At 42.2% G+C, this 22,607-nt stretch overlaps 1 protein-coding gene across 6 annotated transcripts in view; it reads right to left on the bottom strand.

Annotated features, from left to right (window-relative positions):
• Positions 1 to 22,607, bottom strand: part of LOC126236018 (NAD kinase-like) — a 546,376-nt gene that overhangs the window by 119,955 nt on the left and 403,814 nt on the right. For all 6 annotated transcript variants that reach the window (XM_049945035.1, XM_049945034.1, XM_049945036.1 and 3 more), the window contains exon 2: positions 5,857 to 5,940. In XM_049945035.1, coding sequence (XP_049800992.1) covers positions 5,857 to 5,940 — 84 coding nt within the window. The remainder of the gene's footprint in view (positions 1 to 5,856; positions 5,941 to 22,607) is intronic.

A 22,607-nucleotide genomic window follows, 5' to 3' on the forward strand; every position in this document is an offset into this window, starting at 1 on the left:
GTTAGGCAAACTCTGACGAAAGTGAAACAATTGTTTCCACCTACTCCTTTACAGAAAGCTCTTACAGAGCCCCCTCCAGCAACTTTCCCTGTTGCCTAGAGTGTAAAGGGAACTAGCTATTTCATGGTAAAAATGAAAAAAAACGCCCAAAACGAGAATGTTTACGACACAGTGACTTGCATTATTTTTATAAATAAATGTGTGTTGCCAGCCCGATGCAAACATGCCTCTTGCTTGTACGATCCGATACCTATTTATTCAATGGATATCGATCCCCGTGGCCTCTGCGTCAGTAGCAACGCTATCCACTAGACTGTGGAGGCAACTCCTACTTGTGACATACATATTCCATAATTTCGAGAGTATAGCTTGGATGTAGCGCGTTTACTCTTGTAAACAAATGCTACAGCACTTGTCGACCAGATGAAGATCGTTCCAAAAGAGTAGTTGTATGAAAAATTTTTACCTGGCAGCTTATGGTGTTCTACAAATAACATTATTTTGCAAAGGTGCGACGATTTCGCTAAGTTATGAAGAACTGCCTTTTAACACTACAGAATGAAATAGTGTGGGCGTTTTGCTTTCTTTTCGTTGGTATACATGTTATACACTAATCTCACTACCTTCAACATCATCTCTCTCATCCGAAACTTGCACAATGTCGACCTAATTTCATAATTTTGAAATATGTTTGTCGCATTCTCCCCTGATACTGTATTTGCTCTACCTTATCGATAGTAAACAGAATGACGTTAACAGGGAACCGTCGTGCCACACAGCGAAGGCATTTTCCACGTTGGCACTGACAACTCGCACTACTTTGATCTCTGACGAAGCTGTACTAAGTCTTGTCCATTATTAACGTTAGTGCAAACGAACTATCATTCAGCGATTGGTCGTCTGCCGAAGTGGACATCCGCCTGATGTAACGCCACAAGACATGGGCCCTGCTGATATTCGAGGTGTCTGTTGTTGCAGCTTGAGTCACGCTAAAACACTGAATTCCTTCTAATCACCATATTTTGTTCACAATATATAGTGGCAGGCGGCCGCAACGTAAACAGACGAGAACTTGTACAGCCACGGCCGAGAAGGCCCGCCTCTCTCACACATGGCTGGCAGTCTACGTCCGGGTTCTGTGCCACCGCGAAAGAACGGACATAATGGTCATAAGGCAAGAGATGTTGTTGGAGCCTACACGAACCCCGACGTGAGCCATGGTTAATCACTTTGCTCATTGTAAAATAAGGAAACAACGAGCAACGCACCAACACAAAACAAAGCGGAATACACAATGCATTCGTTAACGGCTACAGTGCAGTTGTTTACTGAGGTTGATCGTGTCGCAAACTTAATTTAGCCCCGAACTCTGTCAGTATCGTCAACGCTCCCCTTCCACCTAAAACTGCTATGATAAAAGTGTCAGTATTGTTGAAGTGACATTTTATATTAATCTCTATGCAGTGTACCGGCAGCGTGGCAGGTAAAAATCGTAGAGGGAGACCAAGAGATGAATACACCAAGCAGATTCAGAAGGACGTAGGTTGCAGTAGGTACTGGGAGATGAAGAATCTTGCACAGGATAGAGTAGCATGGAGAGCTGCATCAAACCAGTCTCAGGACAAGAACACAACAACAACATGCAGTGTACCATATCTCTTTTGTTTCTATTCTAAAATGTCTAGTTGTAGTAACCACGATGTGCGTGCGCGCTTTATACTGTACCCTTTTTCTTGACGTTATTGCAACAGGTTATAGTCGTATGTCCGCTGTTCAAGGCAGAAATTGGGTACTGCAATTTTGCATTTCGTGACGCCAGAGATGCTTTAGAGTGTATTGTCCGATACGTGCGGTTCGTATTGTACGTACGTGAGCAGTTTATGCAAGTTCCCGTGTAGAATTTTTGCAGATGCAAATCTGAACTGTTTCACAGGGCTACAATGGATTTCCATGCTAATGAGAAACTGTGTGCGGCTAAAAATGAGGCATTTATGAAACTTTGCAGTACGAAATTTATTGCGTGCTTCGGATAGTGCAAACTAAGTGTGAATTGGCGACGTAAAAAAACCGGATGTTTTGCCACCGGATGCGACATCAGCACAAAATAGATGCGTTTATTGCTGCGGTAAAACATGAGACAAAGCTGACCGTGCAGCGACTCAGATCACTGTCCGAACTGTCGAAGCACAAGTTGTAGGTCGCGTGAGAGTGCGTAAGATATGTAGGGCAAACTACATGCCACGTTTTAACTGAAAACAAAGCAAGCTGCAAACATTGTTCTGTCACAATTCTTCAATTTTCACATGACTTTAGGCGATGACATGGTGACACATCTTGCACGGTTTGAAAACTTGGTTCTTCAAATGCAGCAACTCGGCGTGAAACCTGATGAATCGTCATTAACGATGCGCGTACTTGACACACTGCCTTACTGTTATGAAAGACTACGACAGTCGTAGTGGGCACGATCTGACCACCAAGAGACACTTGAAACATTTAATGGACGTCTTAACATCTGATGAAAGTCGTCGTCGTGCTTTAAGGAGAAACGAGACGCGTTAGTTGCACTGTTCACTGCCAGAGCGAACAGTGAAAAAAACAAATAATGCAGAATGCATCACTGACAGAAATGTTACTTCATCAAACAAATACGAACAGTCGACAGACAAACAGAAGCTGAAATGTTTCGGTTGTGGTGGATTTGGCCACATTAAAAAATGTGTCCTACTGTCAAACACAAAAAACTGTCAATAACTAAAATAAAAGTGAAGTGGCTGAGCGGGTTTTCACTGATGAAGTATTGCGTGCCGAACTGGACGAAGACTCGTGAATCGCTGATTGCGGAGCGACGAATCATATGGCTAAGAATACAGAGTTTGAAAAATCACTGGACATATGAATGGGCAATGATTCAACTATGAGCTTTGTGTCAAAATTTTTAAGGAATCCTGAAGAAAAATCACTTATCGGTAAAAAGGATTCTACCGTCACTGGGTATAAAGTACGACGCTAACCATTCAGACGGAAGATTGGAGATATTATTGATGCTGATTGTGCCCGCAGTCCAGCAAATCGGAGCTCAGTTAGGCCGGTCTTACACTGTCATATTTCTTTGTCAAATATTTATGTCAAAGTAATTTGATGATGTAATAGGGAACTTTGTAAAATCTCTCTCGTCATCAAATAAATATGAACAAATCTAGAACCTCGCCGTAGATTTGATCAGAAAAGTCGTTCGTCTTCTGTTCACTGCAATGTAAAATGTAATCGCTTGGAGCGCTGGCGTCGCTACAACCATTTGACGTCTCTGTAGTGTCTGTAAACATGGCTGCAAATTTGGTGTGTTTCTTTGACTCAAACTTGCTTCGCCTAGGGCGGAGGGGTGAGCAAGGGGCACAGTGCATGCTATTAATTGTGTCGACGAACAGGTGGAATATGCTGCAGGCGACATACGTCCACAACCACAGAAACAGCATCCGCCTCTTCCTCTGGAAACATCCAGTCAGATTTTCAGCAAGCCGGAATAGAGGATGTGGTCACACTCTAAAATAAAACATTCTTTCTCAGCTTTCCATTGTATTTTGTCTAGTTTTGAACTCTGGAAGCCACAAGTGAAAAAGTGCTTCATCTGTTTCGTACTTTTTATTAATTTTGTAGTTGTTGGAACACCGATCCCATTAATTAAATTATTCAAAAATAAAAATTGTTCCTATTGCCCATGTAGTGTACTAAACATTTATTCCCCTTCAGTGCTTTATAAATCGCTTCACACTTTTCTGGAATTAGTTTGGTTAACGTGCAATGTGATATTCGAGTGCTGTGTTGTAAACTATAGTAGCTCTCTCCTATATCAAGAAATCCCAGTGTTACAACAGTTCGCCTGTCTTCTGCAGGTATAACATTTCTCAAGGGAGTATTCTGTTTTGTAATTTGAGAAGCCACTTTACTGAGCAAATACTGGAATATACCCTCATCCATTCGTAAGTAATTTATATATAAGAGTTGACGTCCTCCACTTGCAGCTTTCGTATAAAATTTTGCTTAATGCTTTTATCATCATGACGTAATACCTTTGGCTTCATCCAATTTTGTTCCTTTTTTTCCGACGCTTTTCATCCAAATACACACACAATGCAACTGTGGTACTGCAGCGCATTAAAACAAGTTGTTATTCGCCATCTTAAATTTGACGAAAAATATAAAGACAGTGTAACTTCCCTTTTTAGCGCCATGTCAAAGATCTTTGTCAAAGAAATTTGACAAATATTTGATCATATTTCTTTGTCAAAGAAATACGTTAGTGTAATACCAGCCTTAAGGAGTCGTTGCAAGATCCTGCGGAGCAGTTACCTGGGCTACTTACCGGCAATAGTGCATATAAGTGTCAACAACGGAGTGAGAACATGTGACTGCCAATGAAAAGGGGGGGGGGGGGGCGACAAGAGAACGAATATAGCTATCCAAGCTCTATGAAGAGATTTCACCACTAGAGAGTGGTTCTGTTCTTGTTGACAGTACAAACGCCATTGAAGTGGCCAGAAATCCTGCCCAGTGCTGTATTTAGCAATATAAATATTTGGGAGAAGTGTTTAAGTAAAATGTTAATACTAATCTCTATGCTGTGTAATATCTCTGTCTTTTGTTGCTGTCCTAAAATGTGTGTGTCTTGTGGCAACCTCGTGTGCGTGTGTTTTACACTGTCAGATTTTTCTTCAAGTTTTTGCAATAAGTATGATACTAAATTGACACGCGTAGCTGTTGTTTCGAATGTCATTCGACAATCACACCGTCAGTCCCGCCATTGTACCCCTCCAATCTTGCTGTCTGAAAATGCGTTTTACGCAGTAAAACACATTCGCAGAAAAACTTTAGAATCACACTGTGTTTAACGTTTTCGAGAGGTTTCTTGGGAAAAGAATATTATTGACAAAACAACTGGGGCACTATTTTGCCACAGATTTCTTTAGATGTCATATCTTCAGTTGCAAGACCCTTTCGTTGCCAACGGGAGTACACTGTCCATTCCTGACACGACGAGCGAAAGTGTAATTAATTTTTATAAAAAGTGCTGTGCGGTAGAAAGTGTATATTTTCTTACTTCGCAGCTGGTGCGCCTACTGTCAACAAAGCACCTAGTAGGAAATGATGACAAAGACTAATCTAATTTTATAACTAGTGTCTACAAATTAATGAAATTTAATTTTCAACATTAATAAAGAATGAAATTTGAGATCATATTTCATCGTGGGGGGGAGGGGGGGCGAGCGGAGGCGTCATTTAAGTGAAATATTACTAAGGCTCTGCTTCAAATTTTACGAAATATCATTTGAAGTTTTTTCGCTGTTTCTTCCTTTTTACTAATCACATAAACACGGAATTTGACGTTTTATGGCTAGGAGGATACATTAGTGCTGCAGCTTAATACCGGGTCTCGTGCAGATTTCAGCGACCGGCAGGGAGAGAAACACAGCTGCTCGTCTCGTGCGCTGCGACATCAATAGGTGCAGCGTACGTGACTGCTACCTGCGCAATCCAAGCAGACACCCAGTGCGGTGGCTGATGGTGAATAGTAAATGCTTTTACAGTCGCTCCCATGAGCCGCCGCGTCGAGTGCCGACTTGGTTCGCGGCAATAGAATGTGACAGTGCAACGTTTACGTTCCGCGGGTAGGAGCGGGTAGGAACAGCCCCACACACACACACACACACACACACACACACACACACACACACACACACTGCTGCATGACCATCTGGAAGTCCGTGAATACGTCTGCAAAACTGCTACATGAAAACATTTTGAATGGAGAGCATGGTCTCCGTTGCTTACTAAGAGAATGCAGAAGTGGGTACTTACATGACCATCGCGGAATTCTTCATGATGCGCCCGCAGGGGCCGAACTGCTGAATGGGGGACGGCGCATTGAGCGACCGCGTCCGCCTGCAACAGCAGAACATGGGTCCAGTTAGCGACTGGCCAGATAACGGCCTCTTCTGAGCCCGCGGGTATCAGCAGCCGCGCAGATAACCGACAGATCCTCAGACTGCGGGGCGCGATACACGCTCATTACCTGAAAGCTGTTGCCTGCAGCAATCAAAGCGCTACTTACCTCATTCTGGCGGACAACTCCAAACCTCGCACACAGAACAGCAGCCGGCCATCACTAATAAAACTAAATACTTAGAGTTAAGTATTAATAACCAACACCGGCCTTCTAGCCATTATCATTAAAAAAAATCGCACTTTTGACCTTGACTTTTTTTCGGAATCTTATGTCGAGTCGCGTCCACCAGTATTTTTAAATGAACCCCTCACTCGTTTTACGTTCCTTGATTATTTCAGTCTCAGAGACTAACTGATTTTTGTATTTCCTGTTCACTTTCACGCTATTCGTTATTAGCAACAAACGCTTCAAGAGGAGAGCGTGAACGTCCTGTCAATGGGAGCAAGTCCTATTTCCCGACAAACGAGTGATACAATAACATTTTATCACTGGAGTCATGACATGACGATGCAGCACAATATTTACTATGAACTGCGCATAACCTCATCAATTAGATTTAAGGAAGTCAGCATTTGAAAGATGCGACTAATTCATCAACTGGAGATTGGCATCCTCGGCTCCCTCTGTGTTGCTACTTCCGCTACACAAAACATTTTGCCTGCCACCTCTCCATTCCGGGCGCGCTAGTGTTATACGTATTCAAAGAAAAAAGTAATCCTGGTCGTATTAAAATTAAGAAGTGATTTGTGATACTTTGAGAGTGACTTCCACCAAACGTTAATATCCTTGCCTTCACGAGATATTCTTAAGACAGGAATTCTTTAAACTTCAGATCCGGTACGAGTCGAATATTGACAAAATTGTGAGAAAGTGCTGTTTCCCCGAAGCTAACAAAGCGAATGCAATGCGATACGATACGCAACTATGGAAAGATCCGTTGCCGATTAAGGTATTTTGGTAATCTACGAAAAATACTTATTTCAGTGACTTCAATAGTTTTCGGGTCATGACGTGATAAGGTGAAGTTGTGTCCCAGACGGTAATCTCATTCGTTAAAAAAAAAAAACCACCACATAATTCTGATACTAATTTAAATTAAGAACAATTTTTTCAAATCCTTTAATATAATTTACAGGTTAATGTATGTGAATTTCTGATACGTTGCGTGACATCTGTAGGAGGTAGAGACCTTCAAACGATTTTTATATAGCCGCGGCGATAGGTGTGCTGTAACTGCCCTAAGTTTCGACGTCAAACGTCAGATGCCAATAGTTGAAATCAGACTACAGAAACCTTTACACGGAACGCAACATTTCTTAAAACTGCAAGTACCTCTTTCATTTGCCGTAATAAATTATTCTGCTTCCACTGGGCTGTCATTCTTAACTAAAAGAACTCACTCGAGAACTTTACCAAAATCTAGGATTTGTCGGCTTAAGGTTTTCATTCTGCAGCTTAGGTGTGGGCATTATCTCAGCATAAAAGTGTAACATGCAGGGAATTCCCGTTATAAATAGGGATCAATATGTAATTGAGCGTAAGATAATCTCCGCACACGAAAATGTAAAAACGGCTGTTCCGAAAAAACAGCTGGGAAGATTTGTTTGGATTGAGAAAGCTGTTAAGCCTCTTTTGTCACGGCTGGTAACTGTAACCATATTCGCTGTCACTTTAACAGCACGTATTGTAGTCACCGTTTGTCATTTATAAATAAATGCATGTTAACCTACACGGGTACTTTCAAATCTGTTCCGTTGATCACCACTAAAGAATGACCGAAACTTTCTATATGAAGGCGGTTATCTTCGGCTTTTTGTTTCTGAGTTCGTGCCATGGTCCTTGAGAAAATAGTGCAAAAAATCACTAAGTACTTCTCAAAATTATGATGTCTATTTAATATTAAACCCTCTAGCTTTCTGTCAAATTGAACGGAAATTTGAATTCGTGATTAGAAAACAATGAGATCGGAAAACGCGGCCGGTAGTGGGATTTGTGTGTTCGGACATCGCTATCTTTAATGTTTACAAGCTTCCAACACTAAATAAACACACTATTCTCTGGTTCCGACAGTTAAATTAGACTTCTCGTTACCTTATATATTTTTAACTAAGGCCACGTTTCAGAGAACTAGGTACACAAATGGCGCAAACTTTTTTTAGCAACTAAATTCGAAACATATTTACGTCTGGTAAGCCAATACATTTTACCCACATCCGTCAGCCAACGCTACGATACAATGGTTTTCGGGATTATTATCTACGCTAATACTTCGTAATCTCAAACTCAATTAGTAATGCATTTTTACAAGAATGAAACACGAAATCAGATTAAGTGTGAAGAAAGTAATCTTTCTGTATGCACTACAAACTCAAAGCCAAAATTTCATAACTTACACTTGTACAATAAACGTATCGCCCATGTGGTACTCTTTCATATACCTGAATGTGTCAAAAGACATATTGCAATGTTCTCTTACGCACGAAACACTGTCTCAGCACAAATTCTCTAACATTAAGAGCTACAGCTCAAAGCACTCTGTTAACGATACCGCACGTGCAAAGATCTTCCATAACAACAGAGAGCGAAGAGACAGAAGAAACACACTACCGCTCAATGCGCCAAGACTATGAGATTACTTCGCCAAAGAAAGCAGACTTGCAACGCCAAACAGATTTCGCTCCTCTTATTCTGGCAAGCAGTTCACTTCTGTCCTAATGAGAGTAGTTCATTCCAGTCTGCGAAGATCACTAGAGGTGAAGAAATTTCATATACGAGTTTTGGGTGAATATGTTCTTTTATCATATGTATGTAACGATACCACTATGATGTTACTGAATGTTAGATTCAACAGAGAGAATCCGCGCAAGCGGTCAACACATAGCGATTATTCCTTCAGTGACAACAGTATTTCAAAAATTTCATAGTAAACTACAAAATACAAATTGGTGATTTCTCGTTATGATTTAAAGTGTTACTCTTTAAAATGGAGAAGTATGTACATACAGTCACTTCAGACTGTTTAAAAGTGTTACTTTTGAATACCTCGTGGGAGCAGACAGTGATCAAAGTTATTACTAATAGTTACTATTAAAATCAGTCTTGCTCACAATTTTTTTTAATTCTGGTAACACGTTTCGACCATGCCTGTGGTCATCTTCAGACCAAAATACTGTGTGAGCAGGAGCAGTGATCTACCACCAGAAGGATGCTCCTGCTCATACAGTGTTTTCGTCTGAAGGTGACCACAGGCGTGGTCGAAACCGGTTACCAGAATAAATAAATTAGAGATCAAGACTGACTTTAATAGTAACTATTAAAAGTGTCTTTTTTATACTTCTAAAAATTAAACATCATGGTTGCTGAAGTTCACCAGCATATTACTTTACGTCAAAACATTACTTTGCTGTTTGTTTCAGGGACATTAGTTACAATGATTGTTCATCAATGGTTTATTATAATGTTACTTAAATAATTTTTCAACGCTTTGCGAACATTTACGGCGTAGCTCTTGAAATCAGTAGTGTTGAAGGGCAAGTCAGTATTTCGTATTTCAGGCTTACTGGAGTTTTTCTGAATGTCCTTATTTCCGTTGGCAATTTAGCATACGGAAACAAGAATTGATTTATAACTTCTTTGGCCACAGGACAAATTTGGCGAATCCGCCACACCTACTGCAAACAAATGTTTCTCGCAGCAACCGCGATTACACTCATTCTACAAATAGTTGTTGAAAATTTTCTGATTCGTTTACCCGTCGAGTTTATTTTCGCTTTAGGTTTAGGGTGAGTGTATGCATAGAGTAGGAATATGTATGGAGAGAACATCGAATACTGCGCAAGTCGGCAACGTCAAATTTGAATTGCTGTTTTTTCACATTTTGCCTATGGAAATTTGTGGTAAGGTCTTATGAGACCAAACTGCTGAGGTCATCGGTCCCTAAGCCTACACACTACTTAATCTAACTTAAACTAACTGACGCTATGTACAACACACACACACCCATGCCCGAGGGAGGACTGCCGTCCGTTGTGGCCGAGCGGTTCTAGGCGCTTCAGTCCGGAACCGCGCTGCTGCTACGGTCACAGGTTCGAATCCTGCCTCGGGCATGGATGTGTGTGATGTCCTTTGGTTAGTTAGGTTTAAGTAGTTCTAGGCCTAGGGGACTGATGACCTCAGATGTTGAGTCCCACAGTGCTTAGAGCCATTTGAACCATGTTTTCGAGGGAGGATTCGAACCTCCGACGGGGGCAGCCTCACGGACCGTGACAAGGCGCCTCAGACCGCTTTTTGACTATGAGCAAAACTTCAGTTTACATGTGTTTGCCCTTATTTTACACATGTATTTATTAGCAACAGGAATGGTGAATATTTTATTGCTGCTATGAATGCAAATCGAAATATGTCTAAGTATCACAAAGGGCGAATGTAGTTACCACGCTAGTAAGAGGCGCTTTATGTTCTGGAAAACATCTAGACAGTCCATCAGCAGTTAATATAAGATAGTAGTGCATATTTATGTTACAGTACGGCCACGCGTTCACGACATAAGCGTTAGCTTAATTTAGTAGTGTGGGAGTGTATTGCCAGCCAGTCCGTTGAATGTATCGACATTTCGGGAAATTTTCAGATACAGATAATATTTGTATAGGATAGTATCAGACATTAGACTTACAGTATATTCATACCTCCGAACAAGTGTGCTTATTTTAAAGTACTCGTAATAGTATTCCATAATAATGTACGGAGAATGTATGGCTGCGATTAATATTTTAGTTTCTCTAAAGATGAACGAAAGTTAAACGTATGCACCAGAATGCAGACCTACAGTGCAAATTTTTAAAATGTTAATACTAAAATAACTTCATGTGGCTCAAGGGCCTGGTGCAAGTCCTTTAACTGGACGTCCCATCTGCGAATTGCTCGTCCCTAACCTATCCCAGATATCCATCCGAGGAAAAGAGACCTACAGCTTAATGTGGAATCCGAACCACTTGTCGTTTCCGGCAAATCTCGACATAACTGTGGGGTAAAGTCTGAGACTCGTGTATACACTGTTAAGCCAAAACATTATGACCACTGCCCACCGCGACGATGGATGCCACCTGGTGGCGCTGCGGGCACATGACGCGGTAACTAAAGTATGTAAGTGGAGCAGAGACGGACGGGGGATCAACCTAGCGAAGACATAGGCTGCAAATGGGAAAATCCATAGAGATAAGCGACTTTGCCAAAGGGCAGACTATTATTACGCAGAGCCTGTGAACGAGGATCTCGAAAACGGCAAAGCTAGTCGAATGTTCACGTGCTACTGTCGTGAGCATCTACGGAAGGAGGTAGAAGGACAATGAAATTACCACTGGTCGCTAAATGGTTGGACGTCCACGACTACAGAACGTGCGGTTCGGAAACTTGTCTGCTCTCTAAAGTAAGATAGATTGTGACCTGTGGCATCTCTGCCGAAAGAGCACAATGCTGGTGCACGCACAGTGTTTCGGAGCACACCGTTCATCGTACAGTGTTGACCATGGAATTCCGCAGCAAACCACTACTACTTGTTCCCATGATGTAGTGGGACGCGAAATTGAAGCGTCACCCATCCACCAGTGTCAGCCCAGTTTGCAGGTGAATATTAAGTTTAATTTAGTTTTGTTTATGTATTTTTGTAATATTTGTAATGGTTGTGAATTGTCTAAAGTTTTTGTATTTATTTTTTATGTTTCATGTACGGAGAGGGCGGCGCAACGAACGGAGACAGCATCTTCGCTGCCGGGACCAGAGAGAAAATTGCTGGCCACTATACGTCGCGGGTCGACAGCCAAAGAGCAACAGAACATCCTGAAACCGAGTTGTTGCGTCGTGCTTCTAAAAATAAAATAATTGAGAATTTGTAATGTTTTGTACAACAATGACATCATAGGAAGTTTAATCTTATTGAAAATGTTAGTTTTGTCTCGTCAAGGCTCAGGTTCACGTCTGTATGTAGGAAGATAATAAATTAGTGGATGCTACTAAAGTTGAAATACGTGTTCCGAGGATTTATTTATGAAGAATTATGTGAATGAATTAATAATATATTTGACAAGATTATTTAATTTTGACTGCGTTCATCGCGACTTTGAATCTCAAAAGTTTATTCAATGTGGTTCTAATATCGATTAAATCAGATAACGTATATCAATATAATTTCTGAGGAGAAACAAACGAAATCTAAATTGAAAAAGTTTACGCAAACCAATTGGCCCGAGTGACGTAATTCTGCGCATACGACTCAAAAGATGTTTTACAGTTTCGTTCAAGAACCATTCTGAGAGAATTTAAAAAGAATATAAATAATTTTGAAGTGGGTTGTAACTGACGTAGGTGACGAAGTCTACACATGGTCATATGTCGAAAGAAAATCATTTATAAGAAACTTACGTCGTTACACTATAATGACCCAACGACATTGTCAATTACGATTGCAGTGGGCACAGGACCATCGGGATTCGACCATCGATCAATGGAAACGTGTCGGCTCTTCGAATGAATTACACAAAATCGATGATTGTCTCCGCCGACGCAATCATTGTGATGAACGGCGGGTCGAAAAATGGAGCGCGCATGGACGCAGGCTGGTGGGAGCAGCATTATGCTATGGGAAACATTCTCCCGTGCTTGCATGGGACCTGTGGTAGTAACAGAACACGCTGACAGCTGCGAACCACCTGCATCCCTTCATGCTTGAGGTCTTCCCCAACAGCGATGTCATCTTTCCGTAGAATAATTATCCGTGTCTCGGAGCCAGAACCGTTGCTACAGTGGTTTGAGGGCCGTTATAGCGACCTCACGTTGATGTCTCGGCGACCAAATTCTCCTGATGGAAATCCTATGGAACCCATCTGAGTCGCTATCGGGCGCCACCATCGCGAACGGTCATCAGCGGCCCGTTACTTTCGCGAATTGCATGAACTGTGCGTATACATCTAATGCCACAAACCTACCAACAAACTGTCGGATGCCTGAGACGCAGACTCAGTGATGTATTTCGTTCCAAAGACGGACAAAAGTAACCATAACGATTTGGCCCATCAGTGTATATCTGATGGAAACAGAACTTTCGCGGAGTGTTCCTTGAGACTTTTCAGCGGGATTCACTTGTACTAGTGAGTAAATGCCATCGAAACATTCAAACTTTGCAGAGCGCCTACGGGCAAAACTCTGTTCTACGCATCTGAAAGATCACTTCATATCTATTCCCGCTCTACAACTGTTTATGTCTATAGCGATATTATTCTGATTATGTTATTCTTCCGATAAGTATTCGTTTCAATCAGCAATAACCATGATAATAAATGAATTTGAAATGAAGGAAAAAACACGTAAATATAAAAATTGTGCGGCTCAGTGTAAAAAGATTTCACCGTCTGCCGCGAAAGAAATAACTGATAATTTTGGTGAACTAAAATACATTTATTACGAATTTTTAAATAACAAATGGTTCAAATGGCTCTGAGCACTATGGGACTTAACTACTGAGGTCATCAGTCCCCTAGAACTTAGAACTACTTAAACCTAACTAACCTAAGGACATCACATACATCCAAGCCCGAGGCAGGATTCGAACCTGCGACCGTAGCGGTCGTTCGGCTCCAGACTGTAGCGCCTAGAACCGCTCGGCCACCCTGGCCGGCTTTAAATAACAGTTTATTCGGTTAGCATACTTCTTGAAATGTACATGCTTCCAAACTTCTCATGTGATGTAATAATGTTAATCTGATATTACAAGATAGAAATTTGCCTGTTTTATCAGCCGGACTTTACGCTTATGTGCAACACAATTATGAATTGAAAACGATAACAACTTATGCAAGGTAACAAAATTTCTTTCTCTGTTGATCCATTGCGGACGTGGGACAGCGGCAGATCAAATATTTAACAAAGAAATTCGCGAAATAGCCGTGCAAATTGAGAAGTTATTTTATTTTCGCTAACAGTTTCGGCAATTAACTAAGCCATCTTCAGGCCCCTCTCTCAAAAATTATCGATTTTTGCATACTGGGGCCGTCTGTTTCTGGATGTCCCGAATTCTCAAGTGCTTCCTTCGAAGGCTTGACTGCAACTGCCAAGTAAAGTCTTCGAAGGAAGCATTTGAGAATTCACGACATCCAGAAACAGATGGTCCCAGTATGCAAAAATCGATAATTTTTGAGAGGTGCATTTGGGGACTGAAGATGGCTTATCGAATTGCCGAAATTGGTAGCAAAAATAAAACATCTTCTCAATTTGCACGGCCGTTTGGCGAATTTATTTGTCAAATAAATTTCTTTTGTGAGTGATCTGCGAAAAGTAGGGTGATCAAAAAAATGTGGTCTTATCAAACTGTGAATGCGGTAAAAGACGAGACAACGCAGGTAATTCAAACTGCATCAGAATAATTAACACCTTGCGTCAGAGTTTATATCTCACAACCAGCACTGTGCTGTGACCGAACGGTTCTAGGCGTTTCTGTCTGGAACCGCGCGACCGGTACGGTCGCAGGTTCGAATCCTGCCTCGGGTATGGATGTGTGTGATGTCCTTAGGTTAGTTAGGTTTAAGTAGTTCTAAGTTCTATGGGACGGATGACGTCAGATGTTAAGTCCCATAGTGCTCAGAGCAATTTGAACCATTTGAAGTGATAGACGGAAAATTAAAATTCCGTTTTCGTCTTCTTTCCTTCGTGGGATATAGAACTGTTTGAAAGAAATTTCCGTCATCTGAGTGTTAATTGTTCATTTATTTTAAACAGTCACGATTTCGGCTTTGTAGCTATTCTCAAGAGCATGTTGAAATGTCAGAATATCTCTGACCTGTTGTGACATGCCATCGTCGAAAAAGTATTTCTGGTCTTACAGGCTAGTTGTTGTATTCCGTAATACGACAACTGATCTATTCAGACCAGAAATATGTTTTTTCGACGATGACATGTCACAAACAGGTCAGACATATTTTAACATTTCAACATGCACTTGAGAATAGCTGCAAAGTCGAAATCATGATTGTGTAAAATATACGAGCAATTATCAATTAAATTCCGGAAATTTCTCTCAAAAAATTTCTTCTTTCGCTGGAAAATTTTTCTGGCCTTTCAGACTGTTTGAGATCTCAAACTGCCGAAAGTCAAAAACCACGCGATGTTGCATGCATCGTGTATACTGACACGTTTGTATAGAAAACAGATTTTTTTTCCTTATTGATGCCAAGAGAACAGCGTAGCTCTAGTGCGTATGTACACCATCTTTCTTTAATTAAGTAAACATAAATGTTATTCAAATCGGTACTGTAAAACGCTAATATCCTGTCAAATGGTTCAAATGGCTCTGAGCACTATGGGACTTAACATCTTTGGTCATGAGTCCCCTAGAACGTAGAACTACCTAAACCTAACTAACCTAAGGACAGCACACAACACCCAGCCATCACGAGGCAGAGAAAATCCCTGACCCCGCCGGGAATCGAACCCGGGAACCCGGGCGTGGGAAGCGAGAACGCCTCCTGTCAAAGATACAAGCGATCTGTATTACAAGTATTCGTTGGCGAAAAGGAAACAATACTTGGAGTCGTGACTGTAATTTTCCGCTGGCCTTTGATTAAGATTAAACTTCAGTAAGCAGTTCACTTCATTGTTGTCATTTAAAGAATAATTTCCTTCCTTCGAACTCCAACATGTATATGTATTTATTCATAATTTTTCAAAATATTCCACGGCTGGAACAGCGGAGCCAGCAACAAATTGTTCGGAGACGCAATGACCGAACACCTACTGCGTTTAGTCATTGCTTTGCCTTTGAATAAAATACGAAGCGGCCCTGAGATACATCACAGGTCATTTGAAGTACCTTGCAATTTTTCGTGCAAGTACTGTTGAGAATGATTCGGTCATTGGTCTCCAAGCAATGACGTTGTTGGTCTTCACATTCAGTCACATACAGGCCCAGATATTCTATTTCAAAAGATGGTGCTAGAAGAAATGTCACAATCACATTCAGAGAAATGTCACAATCACATGCAGCGATCTGTATTGAACAGAGGACCTTTCTTTGTCGAGCACAAACCCAGTGAGGTAATAGAATCACCTACCACCATCAAATAAAGTGTTGCCCTCTCGCGGCGATTGTTTATGGGTGTTACAAGAATTTCGTTTCATTTAATTAATTCAACTGAAACGCGTGTCTGAAAACTTTCACTAATTCAGAAAAAGCGGAGGGAGCGGAATACTTCAGTATGTGGATGCTGTGTAGTGTGTAGCGCACCATCGGCCCGGCAGCAGGTAGAGTGCAGCCTATCTGTTCATTTTTCACGTGACTTCCTGTTAAAATCTCTCTGAGCGGCTACTGCCAGAAGCGTGGCGACTGCGTCTGACTCCAGTACCTACCATCGATGGCGTAGCAAACGAGACCGGACCTTTCCGCCTATTTACGTGTTTACAGGAACTGTGGCACTACGTTCGTTTTACGTGTAGGCTCGCGATTACGCCTGTAATCAGCACGCGCAGTTTAACGCATACCGTGCTTTATGCGATAAGCGGGAAGATAAATAAGCACTGCACAAGGTCGCTTGATTGGACTCTGCTTCCGTGAGCTCAGACTTACACAGAAATCACCAACATTTGATTTAATGACAGTCGAAGGTGAGAAAAACTCGCCCTCGATTTCTTCTGAGGTCTGCACAGCCGCTGCAATGCTGCTGAATTTACTGCATTTTTGGATTTTTCAGTATTATAATATTATTATAATAATATTGAAAAATCTGAAAAAGCAACGCATCCAACGAATGGTAGCAAATGGTTCAAATGGCTCTGAGCACTATGGGACTCAACTGCTGAGGTTATTAGTCCCCTAGAACTTAGAACTAGTTAAACCTAACTAACCTAAGGACATCACAAACATCCATGCCCGAGGCAGGATTCGAACCTGCGACCGTAGCGGTCTTGCGGTTCCAGACTGCAGCGCCTTTAACCGCACGGCCACTTCGGCCGGCGAATGGTAGCATGTTTACTTGCATGGTATCACTTGCTAAAACGCACATTATACCAACACGTAGCCAAAATTAAAGTATTCTTCTGATTTTACATCATGAGCATATTAATTTTAAGTTTGACGATAACATGTGAAACTAGATTCTCCCTATGTATACTCTTACTGTTGATGAAGACCTCTGGCTTTCCAGCCGGTTGGCAGTTAGGAATGTTGACATTTATAAAAATTTTGGCACTCTGGTGTATTGTAATTAATAAAATATCGTTATCGATCCTCGATATATCGAAAAAGTTATTTATACATCGACCGAAAAAATATCGACGTATCGGCCAAAAAAACTGTCAGCTGGACATTGTAAATATACTGTCAATTTTAGAACTGTATATTTAAGTATTGATTTATTATTAGATATTCCATACATCAACAAGATGCAGCCTGCTTATCCCCCTTAGAGAAGAATTGAAAGGAAAACGATGCACGTCTGTGTTTGGCGATAATCACTTTGCTAACAATGGTAACTGTATTTAAATGGCACAAAAAGACGTCCGATGGGTCCGTCGTTCGGTTTCCTCACAAATCGGATTGGTCCGCAACACTACACGTCGACTTCTCTGTTTTTTCGTTTCAGGAAACGCCAGCGGCGTAGGGGTTGTAGCGTCAAAATTGAGTGGTGAAGTTAAACGTTGCAGTTTCTGTTGGTGGCGCCTAGCGCCGATTACGTCAGCATTTTCTCTCAACACGCCACCGTCAATTGCAAAGACCAATCTTGTCATTTAGATTTTTGTTCATCATTTTCAGCAACTGTTTTTGAAAATTTCTGATGTGAAGAAATAGCACACTAAATGAGTAATTTTTTTAAGCAACTGGTGTGCTAGTTTTTCACATTAGATATCTTGTCATTTCATTAACAGCGCCCTCCCCCCCCCCCCCCCCCCCAAACGCAATCGGACTTCTTTGTGCCGTCTGTACTTGCCTCCCACAGTCAAAGGCATAGGCTAGAAGTGACGATAGCTCAAAAATTAGTAAGAAGTCCTTGCTTGAAACAGCGAAAGTATAATTATGTTCTTCTACAATTTCAAAAGAATGATTTCAAAATTTAAAGAAAACTGCGAAAAAATATAAAATAAAAATATCGGCACTCGATATTGTCATTTCGATATCGATGATATATCGGTGAAAAATATCACGGATGTATATCGATATGTTTTGGAAAATATAACGATATTTTATCAACAGTCCTAGTGGCGGTGTTTAAGTACTGCGACGTTCTAAAGAGTGCCATATTTACCTTCTGGCAAAGATACGACACCTCCACAGAGATGAGATGCTCTGCAGCTTCAAACAGCTGCAAAAAGAACGCATCAGGAAGGAGAGACAGTACATTAGCTCTCCTGCAAAAGGTGACGAGATACAACAGTTTGCGAATTATGGCACAAAGTGATATACGAGAAGGCCGACCCGATTGTACGACGAACAGGGGGAGGGGGAGGGGGGGAGGCGGCATAGTGAGGCAGCCCAGTCGCTTTAACGGGAAGAGCAGGGCAAGAACGCGCTTACCTAGCTCGCATGCCGCGTGCATACGGTAAGGGCACCACCAGCACACACTTAGCCGTCCTCTCTCGGGACGCGAAACTGCACGTGACGTCACATCGTGGAATTCCACGTTCCGTTACACTGCATAGCGTGTAATAAACAATCTGGCATGGCAGCTTTTTTGCCTCGTAGAGAGGAGCTTGGTGAATGCGCTGCGATTCGTTTGACGTCACAAGAAGAACACGAGAGCCACCATACCGTACGGCGTTAAACATCATATCTGGTGGGTTTTCTTGCTCCTGGAGTACGTGGTATGAATGTAAGTTGTTTCAAAGCATCAGCAAAGTGAGGATTGGAACGCGTCGTTTCAGCTACGATTCGTTACAATAAAATGACGGGAAACACACACGTTACCGAGGGAAGTATTTGACTGCTAACTAGTGTTGGCACCGAACGTCAACTACACTGGTATCCAAAATTAAAGCAACAAACCGCTATTTCCCCTTCCTGTGTCTAATTCACGATACAGTCATACAAACTGTCTACAGACGTCCATACCATCGTGTTCTGCAAGGACGATCGCATTCGGGGTAACGGAAAACCACAGGAACGGGTGACATCAGGGCACCAATCAGACTTGCTTGCCATTTACACAATCGCTGTGTACACAGTCACAGACGGTGTAGCACGGCATAGAAAAGACGCCTACCAGATTCTCCACGGTGGAGGGCCTAGGGAGAATGGAAGCGGACAGACGCAAACTGATGTGGCCCGATGGCCAAATGTGAACCGTTCTGTTGTTTCTCGGATGTGACGAAAGTTTGTAGAGAACGAAAGTGTATACCAAAGGCCAGTGACGTGTGACATCAGAAAGAGAGGACCGTTATTTGGCTGTAAGGGGACGACGGTACCGCCTTTGTACTGCACGGCAATTGGCATCTGACCTCCCGGCATCCAATGGACGTGTTGGATCGAGATAAATGGTGTACAGAAACCTACGACAGCGTGGCCTTTATTGTCGGAGATCTGCTGTATGTGTACCTCTTGACGCATATTCGCAGAAGGGAACGTCTACCGTGGAGTCATCAACGTGCCGCCTGGACGGTCGAACAGTGGGCCAATGTTCTTTCCACAGATGTGTCCCAATTTAGCCTGGAGAATGGATCGCGACAGATTAGTTTCTGGTGAGAACGTGGCACACGATTTCGGGACCCAAACTTTGTGGAAACAGACCTATATCGAGGAGGATCCCCAACGGTGTGGCCAGGGATTATGTTGACCACTTGAACACCTCTTCATGAGATCGCACGGGGAATCGGAAAGCTGAAACTGCTGTCAAGTATCGTGACGAGACTTTGGGACCTCACGCGCGGTTGTTGAGAGGTCCTTTGGACCCAGCCTTCGCATTGATGGACGATAACGCTCGACCTCATGGAGTACGAGCGGTTCATGTTTTTTTCTGGAGCCTGCTCACTCTCTAGAGCTCACTCTCTAGAGCACGTCTAGGATGCACTAGGCAGACGAGTTCCATTACGTCAGCATCCACCAATCGCTCACCGAGACTTGCGAGCAGCTCTGCAGTAAGAATAGGTGTTATTGCCTCAACAAGAGATTGATATCATTCACAGCATGCCCCGTCGTTGTCAGGTCTGTAGTGTGACCAAAGGTGCTAACACCCCATGCCGAGCACATTAAACAGTTGGAATGTGTGCGCAAATCTTTTAAGTAGGAAAAAACGAAGAACATTTTTGTCTACCGTTATGCATGTTACAGTTGTTTTCGTTCTGTGTTCTTTACAATGTTTCTACTTTACAATCACCTGTTTATGCCATTATGTCACAAAATAAAACGCAACCTTCCAAAATTTCCGTTTGTTGCTTTAATGTTGGACAGCAGTGTATTCGCCATACCGGCGGACTCCTTCCGATACCACCCTCCTTTTCTCAGCAACGCCCATTTACACAGCTTTTATACTAATTAATCCTAACTGTTGTCTCAAGTGGTCTATGTAACAGATGCTGTGAAATATGTTTTGAAAACAGAGTTCGTGCGTGTGTTAAAACATTCTATTTGAAGGGGAACTCTGCTGGAAGAGAGCAAAGCTGAATGACTTTCACGGAGACTGCACCAGCACCAGCGAGCGGCAAGGACCATTTACTTTTCGGTTACTGAGTTTTGAGTTTAGCCGTGGCTGCCGAAGCACTGTAGATGGAAAGCGCTGCTATCACCCAGTTGAGATGACCACAAGGGAAATCCTCGATGTTGTAAACGCAAAACCACCGACTGGAAGGGCGCGTGAGATATTGGAAACTGTAGGCGTCCCAAATGAGCGAGTAAGGTTACAATATCCTGTACAAAAACTGGAAATGAAAACGCGACTACTGGCCGGAGTCTGTACACGTACCAAGACGAATGCTTCAACACAACGTCTAAGTGCAGTCCACAATGCTCTTGAGCCCTTTCGTCACTGTATATAAATATTAAGACTAGACCCATCGTTACACACCACAGTTTCAATGGTCGTTAAAACAATAGGCAATGCCGGCGAGAGTCGCCGGAGAACGCTAGGTGTGTGTTGCCAGATGTCGATGTTGTGGTCACGACTTTTGTTTTTTTTTTTGGGGGGGGGGGGATTTCTAGGTAAACAAGCTTCATAAATTACTTACCAGAGGGCAGGACAAGAACCGGCGCTTCTTACGTTTAATTCCTCGATTTTTTGGAAAATGATTTGAATAAAAACGACCATGACAGATGTAGGAAAAAAAGACCGATCACCACATACCCCACCAGTCACAATAGTAAAGAGTACAGGAAAAGAGCTTCTAACTGATTCCTCATCTGTCTACATCTACATCTAATCTCGGCGCACCACCTCACAGTTTGTGGAGGAGTCGCAGGCAAAGACTCTGTCGCGGAGTGTTCATTGCCAATTCCCTCCGTTTTCAGTTCCAGTCGAGAATGGTACGTAGGAAGAACCCTTGCTGGTAGGCCTCCTTGAGAATTGGAATATCTGTAAGTTCACTTTCATGGTCATTTCACGAGCTACCGTGTGAGGAAGCAACATTTTGGTTGTCGATTCAATGAACCTACGAACTAGACATTTTAACCGTAAACCACACTTTAATGCACACTTTTTCGCCAGAGTTAACACCGAGTTACTTCATCCTACCCCCAGTTTTATTTGGTGAGAAAAAAATATCCAGCAAATGAGGAAAATACCGCTGGTACCCCAGCTGGTAGTTTGATGAAACCTATTCTTTCAAATAACGAAAAAAGAAAAAAACAGGAACTCGTTAATCAAATGTACAGCCAACACCAAGATGAAAATAGTTTTTGATGTAAAATATTATTGCTTCACTTTTTACAGCGCCTATATACCCAGCCACGCACACCGGGCTTTCTGAGCCACGTTTGGTCGTCAATTCGTAATTTTGTTATTCTCTGACGCACACCGACATAATTTTAGCATCTCACAGAGTGGTTTGTATTGGAAATCATAAGCCCGTGTGTAATTGATTGGGTGGACATGATTCCCTGTCCTATTAAGGCAAGAATTTTAACCTCCAGCACTGTGGTGCTCAAAACAAAAATTACGTACGTAATGAGAAGATATATGATCTAAATCACGTTCCCCTGTCGTTCCTGACTGTTTGTGGTACATACAGTGTACGGTTTGAGATCCTGATTACAAGAAAAATTATTTCTAAAGGACTACAATAGATACAGTTATGCGGTTTGTTGCTTTTTTTTTTTTTTTTTTTTAATGAACACTCTTTCACATGTGCTCCGTTTGCTTCCCGTGGTACGTTTAGGCGATTCTCAAATTCTCTCCATGTCTTTACAACATATCTTCCGTTATCGCCTGTAGAGCATCTCGCATTTGCGTCGTCAGAGTTTGCACATCAGGAATATCTGAACTGTGTACCTGTGTCCTTAATGTAATGGACTCGCATTCGGGAGGACGTTGGCTCAATCCCGCGTCCGGCCATCGCTCCAGGCAAATGCCGGGATGGTTTCATTGAAAGGGCACGGCCGACTTCCCTCCACATCCTTCCCTAATCCGATGAGACCGAT

The sequence above is a fragment of the Schistocerca nitens genome, chromosome 2, assembly GCF_023898315.1.
Source record: "Schistocerca nitens isolate TAMUIC-IGC-003100 chromosome 2, iqSchNite1.1, whole genome shotgun sequence".
Taxonomy (NCBI): Eukaryota; Metazoa; Arthropoda; class Insecta; order Orthoptera; family Acrididae; genus Schistocerca; species Schistocerca nitens.